This window comes from Sorex fumeus, unplaced genomic scaffold (assembly GCF_029834395.1).
Source record: "Sorex fumeus unplaced genomic scaffold, SorFum_2.1 ptg000030l, whole genome shotgun sequence".
Taxonomy (NCBI): Eukaryota; Metazoa; Chordata; class Mammalia; order Eulipotyphla; family Soricidae; genus Sorex; species Sorex fumeus.
In genome coordinates this window covers 16,188,682-16,204,204 of record NW_026606087.1, presented here as the reverse complement: position 1 = coordinate 16,204,204, position 15,523 = coordinate 16,188,682, and the positions used below count along the sequence as shown (strand labels likewise).

The 15,523-nt window shown below is 56.5% G+C and overlaps 1 protein-coding gene across 3 annotated transcripts; it reads right to left on the bottom strand.

Moving 5' to 3' along the window:
• Positions 1 to 40: 40 nt before the first annotated feature.
• RHOG (ras homolog family member G) lies at positions 41 to 13,648 on the bottom strand. Of its 3 annotated transcripts, none has more exons than XM_056116078.1 (2): positions 13,558 to 13,648; positions 41 to 1,253 (listed from the first exon to the last, which is right to left on the bottom strand). In XM_056116078.1, exon 2 carries the CDS (start codon positions 1,185 to 1,187, stop codon positions 612 to 614), a length of 576 nt encoding a protein of 191 aa, XP_055972053.1. In that variant the 5' UTR covers positions 1,188 to 1,253; positions 13,558 to 13,648; the 3' UTR covers positions 41 to 611. The 3 variants fall into 3 exon arrangements, with proteins under 3 accessions (XP_055972053.1, XP_055972054.1, XP_055972055.1); XM_056116079.1 differs by lacking the exon at positions 13,558 to 13,648 and adding an exon at positions 13,205 to 13,321; XM_056116080.1 differs by lacking the exon at positions 13,558 to 13,648 and adding an exon at positions 7,390 to 7,413.
• Positions 13,649 to 15,523: the final 1,875 nt, after the last annotated feature.

Below are 15,523 nucleotides of genomic sequence, written 5' to 3'. Positions count from 1 at the left end.
CCCAACCCCCAATGCACAGCACACAGGGAGGAGCCCGGGCCACTGGAGACAGGAGGTTTTATTGATGCTGCTAGGGGGTAGGAAAGGTCCCCCGGTCGCCCTGGGGGTGGGACGGGGACTGAGTCAGTCAGCGGGAGCATCAGGCCTGGGCACAGGCAGGCAGGTTAGGCACATTCATCTCAGGCTTCTGTGGCTCCTTCCCTGGGGAAGGGACAGAGTCGGGGCGGTGAGGGCTCCAGAGAGCAGCAAGGAGGAGGTTAGGGGTGGCTGAGCGCTCCCACCCTGAGAGGAGGCGCCACAGTAGGCAACAATGGCTGTGGAAAGCTGGATGGACTGGTCAGTAGGGGCAGAGGGCAAGGGGGTCCAACCTTGGCCTGGGTGAGCTCTCGAGAATACTTGGTCTCCCCAGGTTGGGAGGGGGGGCGGGCCCAGAGCCCCTTTCCCTGCGGGGGTCTCCACAAGGAGAAATAGGCATTCGGAGAATAAGGCATTTGGAGAGCCCCCGGGCAAGGGGCACCAGAATTAGTCCTTAAGGCACAGCTGGGGGCAGACAAGGCGCCAAGGCACAACTGGTGGGGAAGGAGGGGCCGCCTCCGAGCTGAGGGCCGGGGTCACAAGAGAACACAGGACCGGCCGCGCTTGATGGGTGTGGGGTTGAGCACGGCCCGGACGGCCTCGGCGAACACTTCTTTGACGCCGTCCTGCTGCAGGGCTGAGCACTCGAGGTAGCGCACCGCGTGGATCTGCCTGGCCAGCGCCTGGCCCTGCTGGGGCGTGATGGGTGCCTGGCCCTGCTCCTTGAGGCGCCGCAGGGTGTCGGGCTGGCCTCTCAGGTCCTTCTTGGTGCCCACCAGGAGGATGGGCACGTCGGGGCAGTGGTGACACACCTCGGGGTGCCACTTGTGCCGCACATTCTCATAGGAGGGCGGGCTGGCGATGGAGAAGCAGATGACGAAGACGTTGGTCTGTGGGTAGGAGAGCGTGCGCAGGCGGTCGTACTCCTCCTGGCCCGCTGTGTCCCACAGGTTCAGGTTCACCGTGCGCCCGTCCACGGCGCTCTGGGCACTGTAGTTGTCGAACACCGTGGGGATGTACTCCTTGGGGAAGGCGTTCGTCGTGTAGCAGATGAGCAGACACGTCTTGCCCACGGCCCCGTCGCCCACCACCACACACTTGATGCTTTGCATGGTGGGTACCGGCTGCTGCACGTGGAGGCAAGGCCTCCTCCCCCTCCTGCACACGCTCTGGATGACCTAGAGACAGACGAGAGGGGCACTTGGGGTTAGGGAGCTCTCCACCCGCTGGCAAGAAAGCAGCAGGCTGTTTGAACGGGGAACTGTTCCTCTTCTCCTAACTGAATGTGGGCTTGCAAACTCATTCAGACTGTCGAGACAGTGATGGTATCCCGGGGCAGAGCAGAGAACTTCCTGTGCTAGACTGACTGAGGTAAAATCCTGGCTCCAGGGGCTGGGGAGATAGTAAGTACAGCAGGCATGGTGCCTGCCTTGCACCTGGAGGACCCAGAGCACCATCAGGAGTGATCCCTAAGCACGGAGGCTGGAAGAAGCCTGGGCACCACCAGGCTTGTCATCCTTTTTGGTGTGGCCCAAAATAAAAACCAAAAATTCCTGGCTCGGCTGTGACCCTGGACCAATGACTTCAGTTCACCATGTCTCAATTATCTGTACATTGGGGAGACAATAATATCACTATTATTAACAGTGTATCAGTATAGAGCTCTGTTGCAGTCTACCATTCATGGGCCCTTCTCCCCAAGTGGATCAGAGAAGAGTTCTGGCACTGGTCATTCTGAGAGGTGGCCATGGGTGGAACCTCTCCCAACTCAAGGCCCATCTTGTCCAGTATCCTGACTCCTTCAACTGCAAGTCAACATTTCAGCTGCTGAGTACAAAGCAAAAAGCTCAATCAGAAGCCCGAGGAGTAATGAGTGTAATTCTCAATAGCCAACTTACCCCCAAATCAGGGTTCCCTGGAATGGGGAAAGTGGGATGAGCATCACAATACCCCATTACTCTATGTATGTGTTGTGTGTGTATGTGTGTGTGCGTGCACGCATAAGAGAGATAGAACTGCCCATGCTGTGCTCAGGAGCCCAGTGGCCAACCCAGGCCTGATGCTGGGTGCTTGGGTCCAGAGATGCAGTGCCACTCATGTCCAGCAGAGCTGAGGGCCCACAAGCCTATATCTGGCAGTGTTCAAGGGCCACAAGATGCTGGGGACTGAATCTGGGGGCTTGTGCATGTAAGGTATGTGCTCCGCCCCTCTGAACCTCTGCCTCCTCATTTTTTATCAGTATGATTATCCTCCTCTGCCCACACACGGTTGATCTGGGGCTGGGATCGGGTCTGAAACCCTGACACCTAGAGATGAATGAGGCAGAGTCTGTGACGCCCAGACATTTGCATCTTCTCTCAGGGTCTGTGGTGAAACGAGGTGGATCATCCAAGCCCAGGCATGCAAAATGGATCTGTCAGATGAGCAAGGCAAGACGCCTGACCGATCTCCTGTTCCTCTCCTGGGAATTGGCATGTACATCAGGATTGCAGGAGCTCAGGCCCGGGGATGTAGCTCAGTGGTAGAGCACTTGCCTCACCTTCTTTAAAAAATAGGGGTTACACCGAGTGGAGCCTGGGGTCACCTGAACTACCCCTGGCATGGCAGGGATCACCTGCAGGCCTGTGCACGAGCCCAGGACTGAGAGCTTGGCCGCCAGGGTGCAGATGGGCCGGGGGCTCTGGCCAATGGCTGCACCACCGACTGGATAAATATATTCTCGGGCAACATATTTAAGTTTCCCAAGCCTCATTCAAAAAATGGGGAACAGTCTTGCCTCCTCGTTAGAAAAGCTCGAAGATGAAAAGAACTAATGTGCAGAGAGTGACTGGCATGAGGCAGGGCAAGGAAGAAGTGCCCGATAAACAGGCTGTTGTAATTACTAATGGAGTGAGTATGAGAGAAGGAATTTAGGCTCCAGCCACCACCCTGGTCTCCGCTGAAACTCAGACGACCTGGGGCAAAGAGCTGCTCTTCTGAGTCCTAAAAGAGAAGACAGCTTCCAGAAACCCTGGAGCATGAATCTTGCTGTGTGGAGTCTCTCCCTGGCGGCTTCCCCTCAGTTGCGGGCGCTCGTTCCGCCAGCACGTGATTTCCTCATAGCCAGGACCCTAACTGGGGTGGCGGGGTGCAGCCCTGCAGCCCTGCTGTAGACACACCAGACTGCTAAATCCCTGGTCTTGCCCCTGCCATAGCCCCAGCATCACTGGCCCCTTTTCTCCATTTTACTTACACTGCAAAACCATAGCCTGGTGTGAGAACCCCTTAACCTCAGTATGACCTCTCAACCTTTGGGTTCAAAAGCCTGAAAAATCAATTTTGGTTTTGGCTTTTTTTTTGGGGCGGGGGAGGGGGGACACTAGGGGTGCTTAGGGCCTCTTCCTGGCTCTGTGCTCGGGATCGTTCTTAGGCAGGGTTTGCGGGACCCTGTGTGGTGCCAGAGGAGTACCTTAATCCCTGTAGTTTCTCTTGGCATTGAGGGTCAGGCAGCGGGCTAAGCTAGAACCTTCGAAGGACTCGAGTTCATGCTGGTGGTGGGTTTTTGTTTGTTGGTTGAGGGGAGGATTTTGGTGTGCTCAGGGTTCATTCCTCACTCTGTGCGGGCTCACTCCCGGCAGTGTTTGGGGGACGATATGTGGAACAAGGCAAGAGCTTTCTTTCCTGTACTATCTCTTTTGCCCCACGAGGTTGGATTTAACCCCCAGCACCGCATGGTCTCCAGAGCACTGCCAGGTTTGGCCCTGAGCTTTCAGCCAGGAGTAGCCCTGAAGCACCACTGGGTATGACCCAAAAACAAACGAAAAAAGTCAGGACTGGGGGTCAGAGCTATAATACAGTGGGTAAGGTGCTTGCCTTGCATGTGTTCAATCTTAAGCATCCCATATGGTTCCCCAAGCACTGCTAGGAATAATTCCTAAGTGCAGAGCCAGGAGTTAACCTCTGAACACTGCTGAATGTAGCCACAGAACAAAACAAAACAAATAAAGAGTCAGAATTGGAGAGATAGGCTGGTGCATGCATTGCATGCACAGGTGGTCCAGGTTTTTTTTTTTTTTTTTGGCTTTTTGGGTTACACCTGGCGATGCACAGGGGTTACTCCTGGCTTTGTATTCAGGAATTACTCCTGGTAGTGCTCAGGGAACCATATGGATTGCTGAATATCGAACCCAGGTCGAACCCCGATCAGCCAGGCAAGGCAAATGCCCTACCTGCTGTGCTATTGCTCCAGCCCTGCAGGTGGTCCAGGTTTGATCCTTAGCACACATGGTCTGACAAGCACTGCTGAGAACAGAACCCCACCCTCCCGAGTCAGGAGTAACCCCCACACTTTGCCAGGTGTGGATCCGAACCAAAAACCACTAAACAATTTTTAAAAGTCCACCTGGGAGGTTGGAGAGAGAGTGCAGTGGGCAGGACACTTGCCTTGCATGTGTTCCCCTGAGTCCTGCCAGGAGTGATCCCTGAGAGCAGGGTCAGGAGTAAGCCCTAAACAATGCCAGCTGTGGCCTCAAAAAAAAAAAAAAACCCAAAACAAATGAAAAAAACAAAAATTCTATCTTGGAGGTGGAGTAATGCTCCCTGCAGGGAATCAGAAAAGGAAAGTTGGTGGCTAGGATGGCACAGGACCCAGAGCTTGGTCCCGGCTCCCTCCCAGGCCTGGCTTCCCCTGGGTCCTACCCGTTGGAAAGTTTTACTCCACGAGGTTCTCTCTGGAGCACATTGGAAATATTTCTCCCTTATCTGCATGAATAAGTGTGTGTATTCAACCTCTGGAGAGGAGAAAAGGGCAAAAAAACCTGGGCGGACTGGGTGCCAGGAAGGGCCCTTTCAGACGGTCAAAAGAATCTGACTTAGAAACGAGGTCTCCCCTAAGCACCCACCAATTCTGCCTGCTGCAGACTCACTACAAGGGAGCAGGAGGCACGTTACCACTTTGGGCCTCGGTATTTCAACTTATGTAATGGGAAGAAAAATGCCCACGGCCAGGGCACCAGGCAGTTCAAAGGAGCTAGAAGAGATGTGGGAGCAGGGAACAGCGCGATGATGGCAGGAAAGGCCCCCAGCGTGTATTGGTTAACAAATACGTAAGGCTCTGGCACATTACCACATGGTGGTAAATCAGGGCACATTCTTCTGCTTTGGATTCTGTGGCGTCTTCCTTGGGGAAAGAAGAGAAGCTCTTTGGCTGTGGTGGTTTGGGGGAGGGGGGGTCGTTCCACTACTTGTCTCCAACAGACAACTGAGGAGAGCTGGGCATTTGCAGAGCAGAACCCTGGGGTCTGCGCGAGTCAGTTCCACACAGAGCAGGGGGTTAGGTGTGACCTCTTGAATGGGAACTCAGGCCCCAAGTCACAAGGCCCCAGAGACTGAAAGTACAGATGGCTCCAGGCCGCTCTCAAGGGAGGGGTTATCAACCAGCAATCAGTAAATCAGCTCTCAAAGGAGCAGGGCAGGCGGGTTTCCGGACTGGCAGCAGAACAGGGGCTGATACCGGAAAAGGATCATTCTTGACAGAGGCAGCTCAGAAGCACGCAGGGGCCGCCCCGTGGGTCGGGGCGAGATTCTTGACTTCTGGGGTTCATCTGCTGGCACTACTCGTTGATAAAGAGCCCTCACTCGGTACAGTGCTTTGCAGCTCAGAGGGGCTTGGGTATTATTATTATTTTTTAAGATTCCCTTTTAATTTAAAGCTAGAGAGAGGGGCCACACCCAGCGGTGCTCTGGGAAACTCCTGGCAGTGCTGGGGGACCATATTCACCTGTAGGCCTAGGGCAAGGCAGCGCCTTAACTCCTGCATTCTTTCTCAGACCTCGTTATTGGATTCTTACAGAAACTTCTTGATATTATCCCTATTTACATACAAGAAATATATTTTTTCTTTTTTTTGCTTTCCGGGTCACACCCGGCGGTGCTCAGGGTTACTCCTGGACCATGCACCCAGGAATTACTCCTGGCAGTGTTCGGGGGACCATATGGGATGCTGGGGATCAAACCCAGGTCAGCTGTGTGCAAGGCAAACGCCCTACCCGCTATAATATAACTCCAGCCCCCATACAAGAAATATCTTATTGTAGTTTTGTTAGGTCATACCTGTCTGGGCTCAAAGTTTACTCCTGGCTCTGTGCTCAGGGATCATTCTTGGCTGGACTTAGGGGACTCTATGTGGTGCCAGGGACTGACTCTAAGTTTACTCTGTGCAAGGCAAATGTTTTAGCTCTGTTCTCTCTCCATCCACTTTAGGGTCATTCTTGTCTCCAAACTTTGACTCTTCTTTCATCTGCCCTCATTCCCCCCTTCTTAAGCTTAAGTCTCAGGGTCCCATGAGGCTACTAGATTCTCTCTCTCTTTTTTTTTTTGAACTTCCCCGAAGTGGCCATCCACTTTTTTAAAATTTTTTTTTGCCTTTTGGGCCACATCCAGAGATGCTCAGGAGTTACTCCTGGCTTTGCACTCAGGAATTACTCCTGGCGGTGCTCAGGGGACCATATGGGATGCTGGAAAGGCAAACGCCCTACCCAGTGTACTATTGCTCCAGCCTGGGCCACCCGGTTTAATCCTTCTTTTGCTGCAAGTGATCTTCCTTTAGAATCATCCCAGCTTGTGGATACACTACCCCCATGCCCCCAAGCCTTCCAAACGAAACTTGAATTTCTCTTAACTCTCCTATTGAAAAAGCTGGTATAGAGAGGGTCACATGGGAGTGGCACAGACTGTGCCTTTTGATCTGCTTGCTTCTGGCCTGTTACTGGATCTGGAGAGATCCCTCAGAAGCCCTGTTCTGGAAAACACCCCTCCCCCCACCCAGGCCAACACCACCCAGCCAAATCTTTTCAGACATCAACTGCAGCTCAAAGTTTTGCCTGGGACGACAGCACCAGCTCAGCCTGCCGGCACAGGAGTAAAGGTCATGAGGGCAAAAGTCATCAGAGCAGACTCCCTAGGGCCCAGCTTTTACCCAGTGGGGTCTAGTCTTGGGGTGTGGTCCAGGAAGGCCCAGCAGTGGGGAGGGAAAGGAAGCAGCTGATTGCCTGCGGATCTCTGTGGCCATGGCCTGGCTGTTTGGGGGAAGTGTCCCAACTGGGAGTGGGGGAGGGGAGGAGCGGGCCCTAAGAGCCGGGAGGCAATGGGAACCTCTGACATGGGGCTCCCTGAAACCCATTCTCGCTATAATCCATCTCTGGGTACACTGACCTTGATCCTCTAGAAACTGCTTCACATTCTATTCCCCCGAAACACATGAACCAGCAACATTTGCTATCCCCATGGGAACCAGCATTTCTTCCCCTCTTCCACCCCCCCACCCCCAACTCTTACCTCATGCTCCAAATGCCTTAAGTGACCCAAACCGTAGGTCTCCGGAGCAAAACACCATTTGCCTTGTTCCCGGGGGGAAGTTTCGATAAATCACCTTAAGTCACATGCTACTTATTTTACCCAGAGGTCTGGTCCCTGTTTCTCTCCCAGGAACATTCTATTTGGCAAAATATGGAGGCTGATCACCATGCAGGGACAGCTGCTGATTCAGTGCAGGCACTCGGCCCCCTTTTGGCGCCTTTGCATGGGAAGTTTGTTCTCCTAAAATTTTGCTCGCCCCCTGTCAGATCCTCCCAATCCTCAGGAGGTTCACAGCAATCCCATCCTGATCCTCCCTTCCTCCCCCCAGAATTTCCTGGACTGTGCAAGGCGCTGAATTTAGGGGATGCCTTCAAGGAGGGGGCCTGCCCTCTGCTCACTTCCCGAAGCCCTGAAGATACTATGCAAAACCCCCAAAAAAACAGCCTACTGACTACACATCTCCTCCCCCATCAATCCACAGGCTGATTCTGGGAACAAGGAAGAAAATCTATGCCTAAGAGACACAAGACAAGGGCAACCAACTTCCTCCTCCTACCCCCCCCCCACCACCCCCCACTCAGAAGCACGAAGTCGGGGAATGAACATCCAGGCTACACTGCCTGGTCCTCGAAAGGCAGGTGGAGAGGGGAGAGGCGGGCTGAGCTAGCCTGAAGGGGGCCAGGCAGGCCCAGCAGGGCTGCCAGCGGTGTCAGGCATGTCAAGACTATTTGTTTGTTTGTTTGTTTTGAAGGGAGCCGTGGAAGGGAGGTGACAGAAAGAGGCTCAGAGGGGCTGCAGCTGGGCTGGGAGGAGGAAGCTGCGGGAGACATGAGGTCAGTGTGGGGCTGGGACCCGGCCAAGGGCTGAGTCGCTCTTTCTTCCCCTTCTCCCCATCAGCAGGGACAGAACCCAAAAGAGCCTAGTTCCCAGACTTAAAAAAAAAAAAAAAACCCACGACCTATTCTCCACCCCTGGCCTTTCCACCCTGAGCCCTGGGAGGTTCCAGTACGCAGGGCAGGGGCAGAGTCCTGAACTCTACCAGGCTGGGCTGGAGGGGGCGGGCCCGGGACAGCTGGAGCTGGGAAGGCTGGGGATTGCCACCCTGCCACGAAGTCTCCGTTCCTCTCTCTTGACAATATCTGAGCCCCCGGGGTGCGGCAGGCAGGGTGCAGGGTTCTCAGGCCACCGCAGCTCGGGGGTTGCCCCCTCCCACACCTAGTGGCTCCCAGGAAGGCGCCATCATTGGCTTCCTCCCGACCTCATGGGCCGCAGACCCCCACGCCCACAAGGCCTCTGAAGCACCACTTCCTTTGCCTGTGCTCATTTCACAGGATGCTCTGCCTAAGTGCCAGCCTCCCCCACTTGCAGACACCCACCGAGACCCACCCGGGGCCTCTTGGTCCCTTCAGCCCCGCTTCAGGACTGTGGGGGTTTCCACAAGGGAAATAAAAAAAAAAAGACGTTAGGGAGGAAACTCCGGCCTGGCTTTTCCACTGTGCCTACGGTGGAGCTAGAGTAGGGCACTAGGCCTAGAGTAGGGCCCAAGGCATTCCAGCATCTGGCCCTGGCAAAATCCCCCAACTCCACCTCTTCTCCTCACCCCCACTGTGGGGAAAGAGGTCCATGAACTTGACCCGAGCAGGTTTTACTCAGAAACTACCCAGGCCCGTCAGCCAAAGCAGGCACAAGACAGGAGGGCCTAAGGTAGGGTAGGAGGCTCCAGTATTTTTTTGTTTTGTTTTGATTGGGGGCCACACCCGGCTGGGCTCAGGGCTTACTCTTGGCTCTATGCTCAGGAACCACTCCTGGAGGGCTCTGGAGGCCCATATGAAGTGTTGCGGATGGAACCCGGGTTGACTGCATGCAAAGCAAGCGTCCCACTGGCTGTACTATGGCGCCAGGCACGCCTTCAGTGTTCTTATTTTCGCTGCTCTGTGGGCTGAATTACAACCCTCTAATGCTGAAGCTGCACCAGTGGAGACAAGCTGACCAGACCTGCACAGAGCTGTAATGGGAGCAAACCCCGGACTAAGGGCTCAGACATCACTTCCACAAAGAGGTGACCATGTCAGTCAGACCAGGGACTGAGCCCATCGTTCCCTCTCACTTCACTCGGGGTGACCATCCCGAGGTGCATTCCTTCAGGAAGTGGGCCACAGGGGTGAGGCTGACATCTTAGAGCCTCCCAGGCCCTCATAACTAGCCCACACTTGGGTGTCCACCAGTAAGAATCTGACGCTGCTGGACCGACAGCCACCCTGGCCCCGCCCTCGCGGAGGAACTCCTCTCCTGGGGAGATGCCCTCCCCCATGAAATGAGGACAAAAGAGGAAGCTAGACCCTGGACAGGAAAACCAATCTGCTCTGGGGAGGTGGCCCAGGCTTTGTCTTTAGTTTCCCTCCTTGTGAACCCCACCCCCACCCGAAGCCTCACCACTAAAGGATCTATCCTGTGTATGGAAAGAGCCAGCCCCCTCCCCCCTACATCTTCCCAGTTGCCCAGTTACCAGCAACTACCCTACCCATACATTATCTCCCCCCCAACTGTCTCTCAAGAGGCACAGAGTCTCAAATCTTCCTACTCAACAACCTCCTAAAAGCTCACATAAGTCTTACCGGCCCAGAAACAACTCTCTGTATCCTAGATTACCAGCTAGGATCTGTGGTCACCTCACATCAGTTCCCCCACCCCACGCCTTTTTTTTTTTTGAGGGGAGGGGGTGTCACGCCCTGTGATGCTCACAGGTTTTTCCCGGAGGTGCACAGGTGGGCCTATGGGATACTGGGGATTGAACCCAGGTCAGCTGCGTGCAAGGCAAACGCCCTACCCACTGTGCTACTCACTCTGTCCCCCTCTTCGCCCCGTTTTTTGCTTTTTTGGGCCACATCCAACTGTGCTTCAGGCTCTGTGCTCAGGGATCACTCCTGGCAGGGCTGGGGGGACTATATCATATGTGGTGGCAGGAGACGAACCTGAGTGGGCTGTGTGCAAGGCAAGCGCCCTTCTCTCCATACTATCTCTCCAGCCCTTGCCCCTTCATTTTTTAAATTTTTTTAAAATTTGGGGGCCATACCTGACAGTGCTCAGGGCTTACTCCTGGCTTTGCACTCAGGGATCTTTCCTGGTTGGCTCAGGGGACCCTGTGGGGGGAGGGGAGTTAAATGCTGGTCGGCTGAGTGCAAGGCAAGCATCTTACCTACTGTCCTATCTTTCCTGCCTAGTCCCTTTTTTTTTTTTTTATTTTGGCCACACCAGATGGTGCTCATTCTCCTAAATAGCCTTGATGGGTCTCATTCTCATTCTCATTCTCCTAAATAGCCTTGAATATAATCTCAGGGCTAGGATGAAAGAGACGTTACTGGGGCCTGCTCCAGGCAATCGACGAATAACAGGATGATGAAATGAAAAAAAATGAAGATGGTGCTGGGGGCTACTCCCTGCTAGTGCCTGGAGTCCATGCATGAAGCAGGATGGAACCTGGGCTTCTGCATGCAAAACCTGCGCTCAGCCTGCTGAGCTATTTCCCCACCTCATCCTTCTTCTCATGTCATGATCGCAAATGTCTCTTTGGCCAAGACCTCAACAGCAACCTCCTAGGTTGCAAGCACCATCCCACATTGCTTCTTGATATTTTCTCATTTAGATCCCCTCCCCCATCATGTATTTCCGGCAAGAACTTTCTTGCAAATAGCTCCTGCCTCTGAGCAGACCAGATCTTCCCTGAGAAAACCCTGTCTCATCCATCCCATTTTCACCTCCAGAGCCCTACGGGTCACACTCAGTTTATGCAGAATCCTAAAACCGGGACTGATATGACAACTGAAAGTCAGGTCTCCTGGGTGTGTAGGTTTGATTTTTACTGAGCCATGATGCCAAGAAAGTGCCTTGGATGCACATTCTTCTCCAAGCTGGGATTTTATGCAGGTCCCTGGGACTTCTTCCTGGGGCTGATCTGTCTCTTCCAGTAATGAGGTGAGACAGGTGGGCAGCACTGGAAGGAGAGACTATTCCTAGGAGTGGAGATATCCGGGGTGTGGGAGCAGGACAGACTGGGGGCTGAGGAGCACTCTTCACCTAGCTGTACCCGAGATCACCTGCTCCTCTAACTTCAATTGTAATCAAGTTAGTTCCAATGCAGGAAAATGTGGCAATTCAGGGTATGATGCAAGGATCTCTACCCCCTCTTTCCCTGCCTCTCTCGGGGCTTGCCCAGACTGAGTATGCCCAGCCACATCAGAGTGTCGACAGCCAGGAGGCTCTCTGGTGTTCTGCTCACACCACTGACTTCCAGCTTCCTTAATCTCCGCCTCTCGCCTGGAACCCTGTGCCCCCTCCTCAGGAGAAGGCCCAAGGGGCTGAAGCACATGCTCTGCATGCAGAGGCCCAAGTTCAAGCGCAGCACTGCACGGCCCCCCTGGTGGCCCCCAGCACTGCTGGGTGTGGCCCTGGTGGCCCCTGGCACCACCAGGCCCCAGTACTGAACTGTCAGGCCCGCAGAACAGGACTGAGTTTCCCGGGAGCGCGCCCCTCCCCCCTGCCCCATCCCCCTGAGACTACTTGGAAGCAATCCACCCAGGCACTAAACAACAGCAACAAAGTGATGTTGGACCAGTTACAGTCTGCCCGCCAGAATCCCCCTTTCTTTGCATCCATCGCACTGAACTAAGCAGGTGTCATGCTCCCTGGCTCCCCACTCCAGGGGATGCTGGAAGCACAGCAAGCTATGCCCCCCAGCCCAGGCTTGGCCTCCTGATCGAGCACCAGGGGCTGGGGTGGTGGGGGGGCTCTCTGGCTCTCTCACCCTTCTTATTCCTGTGTGGCTCTAGCAGACTGCTGCAGACGGCTTCCTCCCGCCTAACCACAGCCTCACCCACCAGGCTGCCTTCACTCTGTTGGCTTCCCCTGCTCGGAGCCCTCTCAAGGCTGAAGGCAGTTATTTTGTCTTTAAGAGATAAAGACGTAGACACGCACAGACACTTGCACATGCACACACACACTCAGAGGCTTTCCAGCCTTTAATCATCTCAATGGCTGGGGAGGCTGCAAGCCGGCCTCTCAGCCACGCAGGTCTGAAAAGGGGGCTCTCACACTCTCGTCTTCTGCAACAGATCCTGAAGCTCAGGGGCTGAGAGGGAAGGAGTCAGAGAAGGATCAAGAGGAGTGTGTGAGTGTGTGTGTTGGAATGTAAGAAGCAAGAAGGCAGCCATGTATGTGGCTGGCCTGGGCAAGGACGGAGGGAGCCCTCGGGGGACAAGACGCAGGGTAGGTGAGAGATCAAGGCCTCAGCACAACTGGGTTTGGGGAGAAGAGAACAAGTTCAAAGAGAGCAGAGGGTGAAGGAGAGCCTGGGGGTAGCAGGTAAAGGAAGGGTGGAGGGAAGCGGGTGAAGAGATGGAGCCCAGGAATGAAGGATGGAGGGAAGACGGACCCAGCTGTCCGTGGTTTCCAAATCAAGCTGTCTGCGGGCTGCCCCTCAGAAATCCTGTTCTCTCCAACTCCGTCTCGTGCAAACGGTCCTACTCTGCCACCACGCCTGTCAGAGACCCTCAGAACGGGGGTCCTTCACCTCTCCTCACCGCACTGGCCGCGGGCCCTTTCCTTCCTCAGTGTACCCCTCTCTGGGAGCAACGCCTGGTAGAGGTCCGCAAGGCCCGGCAGACGCTTGCTCCCCAAAGCAGCCCCACAGGGAGGAGCAGGGTCTGGCAGAAGCCCCCTGGACCGGCGTGCACGGGGATGGGCGCCCACTCCCCGCCGGGCGGCGCTTTCTTTGCAGCCCGGGCATCCCTGGACTCACGCGACACCGTGCTCTCAGCCTCGCAAGTGTCACCACCGCCGGCTGCAGCCCGGAGGACCCCCGCGGTCCCCTGTCCCAGCTCGGGGCGCTCCTCCTTGGGCCCCGACCGTCCGGCCGCGGGCGACGCCGGGCCCTCGGGGTCCCTCGCCGCGCCCGGGACAGGAACCCATCCCCGGCGAGGCGCAGTGGCCGGGTCCCCGCCCCGCCCGATCGGCCGCGCCCGCCAACTTCGCGGGCGAGGGAGGGAGCGAGGGAGGGAGCGAGAGCGAGGGGGGGCCCCTCCCGCCCGCCGCCTCCCGCCGGCAGAGTGGCCCGGCGGCCGCCCGGCCCGCGCCCCCCCGGCCCGGCCTCACCTGGTGCCCTCCCCGCGGCGGGGGAGCTGGGGGCGGCGGCGGCGGCTCGGGGCTCGAGAAGGAAGTGAGAGCCCGAGGCCGGAGGAAGTGGGGGGGGGCGGGCCGGCCGGCCGGGGCGGGGCGCGGGGGCGGGCCGGGGCGGGATCAGGAAGTCCGGGAGCCGCCGCCCCCACCCGCCGCGGGCGCCCCCAGACCCGCGCGTCGCGCCTCGGAGGGCGGCCCCCCCCCCCCAGCTCTCCACCCGGCCCCCGCTGGCAGGAGCCCGGGCGCCGGGCTTGGACCAGCCCCCCGACCCCCGCCCCCGGGATCTCGCCGCCGGGAAGATGCTGCGGGCGGCCCGGCGCCCCCTCCAGCCCCTCCCCCCGGGCCTATCACTGCCGCCCGGGCCGCGAGGGGGCTGGGACCCCACCGAGGCCAGAAGGCTCGGCCTGGGGCAGCCCCACTTCTACCCCGAGCCTCGGGGGAGTGCGGGCGGCGGTGATTCAGCAGTGGGAAGGCCCCTGCCCCCTGGGGAGCGCGGGGAGCCTGGAGTGGGGGGCGGGGAGCTGGCGTCAGCACCCGGGGAAAGACAAGATCAGCAGAGGCGCAGGCGGAGCCGCGAGCCCCAAAAACAGGATGTCGTGTCGTCGTCGTTCCGCACCCTGCGGCCCCGCGCCGCTCGGCTCCGGGGAAGAGGCGGGGCGCACGACGGAGGACGTGGGGCTCCCCGAGCCCCCCTCTTCTCGCCGGGGTGCGCAACTGCTCTGGGCTCGCAGGGGCCGCACCCAGGCCTGAGATCCGGCCCCGGCAGCGGGAACCGGCGGGTGGGCGGGCTCGTGGGCGCCCCCTGGTGCTGCTGCTCGCACGCCCGGCGGCGGGTGCGGCACGGACTCGAGAATCTCCAGCTGGGGTTTCAGACCTTGGCCGCGGCAGACCACGTGTGCGGGGCCCCGAGCCTGGTGCTGATGGGGAAACTGAGAAGGCTGAGCCAGGCTGCCTCGTCTCTAGCAGGCTTTCCAAATGCAGAAGAGCACACCAGGGAGTTACGTAGCTCGACCTTTCTGAGCCTCCGCTGGTCTTTGATAAAATTGAACCGCCTCTGATTCGGTAGTTGTGCAGATAACACGAGAATGGATGTTAAAGGTCAGCTGTCAGCCTCTGGCTCAAAGTACAAATAACTTAAAGAGGAAAAAAAAAGTGTGGGGGCTGGAGAGAAAGCGCAGCAGGTAGAGCACGTGCTTCACAGGCAGTTGATCAGGGCTTGGCAAATGGTCCCCTGAGCCCAGCCAGGAATGACTTAGCCCTGAGCACCGCCAGGTGTAGCCAAAAGCCCAAAGCAACAATTCCCACGAAAGAAAGAGAGAGAGACAGAGAGAGGGAGGGCAGAGGAAGGGAGGATGGAAGGAGAGAGAAGGAGAAAGAAAAGAGAAGAAAGGAAGGAGAAAGGGAGGGAAGGAAGAAAGGAAAGAGAAAATGGAAGAGTCATTTATTTATTTATTTTTGGTGGGGGCCACACCTGGTAGTGCTCAGAGGTTGCTACTGGCTCTGCATTCATGAATCATTCCTGGTGGACTCGGGACCATTTGAGGTGCTGGGGATTGAACCCGAGTCAGTCAGTCACACGTAAGGTAAATGCCCTGCCCCCTAAATTATTGCTCTGGCTCCAAGAAGAGTTTTAAAAATCATGCTAAGATGAGCTCATGATCTGTTCTCTTTCCCTGACTTTTTTTTTTTTTTGAGTGGGGCACACCTGGCAATGCTCAGGGCTTGCTCCTGGCTCTGCACTCAGGAATTGCTCCTGGCAGGCTGTGGGGGATAATATGGGATGCTGGGGATTGAACCCTGCCACATGCAAGGCAAATGCCCTACCTGATATACTATTGTTCCAGTCCTTCTTTCCAGTCCCTCTTTCTTTACTTCTTGTGTTGACAAATTCAATTTGTCTTTCACAATTTTGCCCCAGTGGACTATTTCTTGTTTGGTTTCT

What these genes read in the sequence shown, in the direction of transcription:
- RHOG (XM_056116078.1), bottom strand. Translation starts at nt 1,187, where the DNA reads ATGCAAAGCATCAAGTGTGTGGTGGTGGGCGACGGGGCCGTGGGCAAG.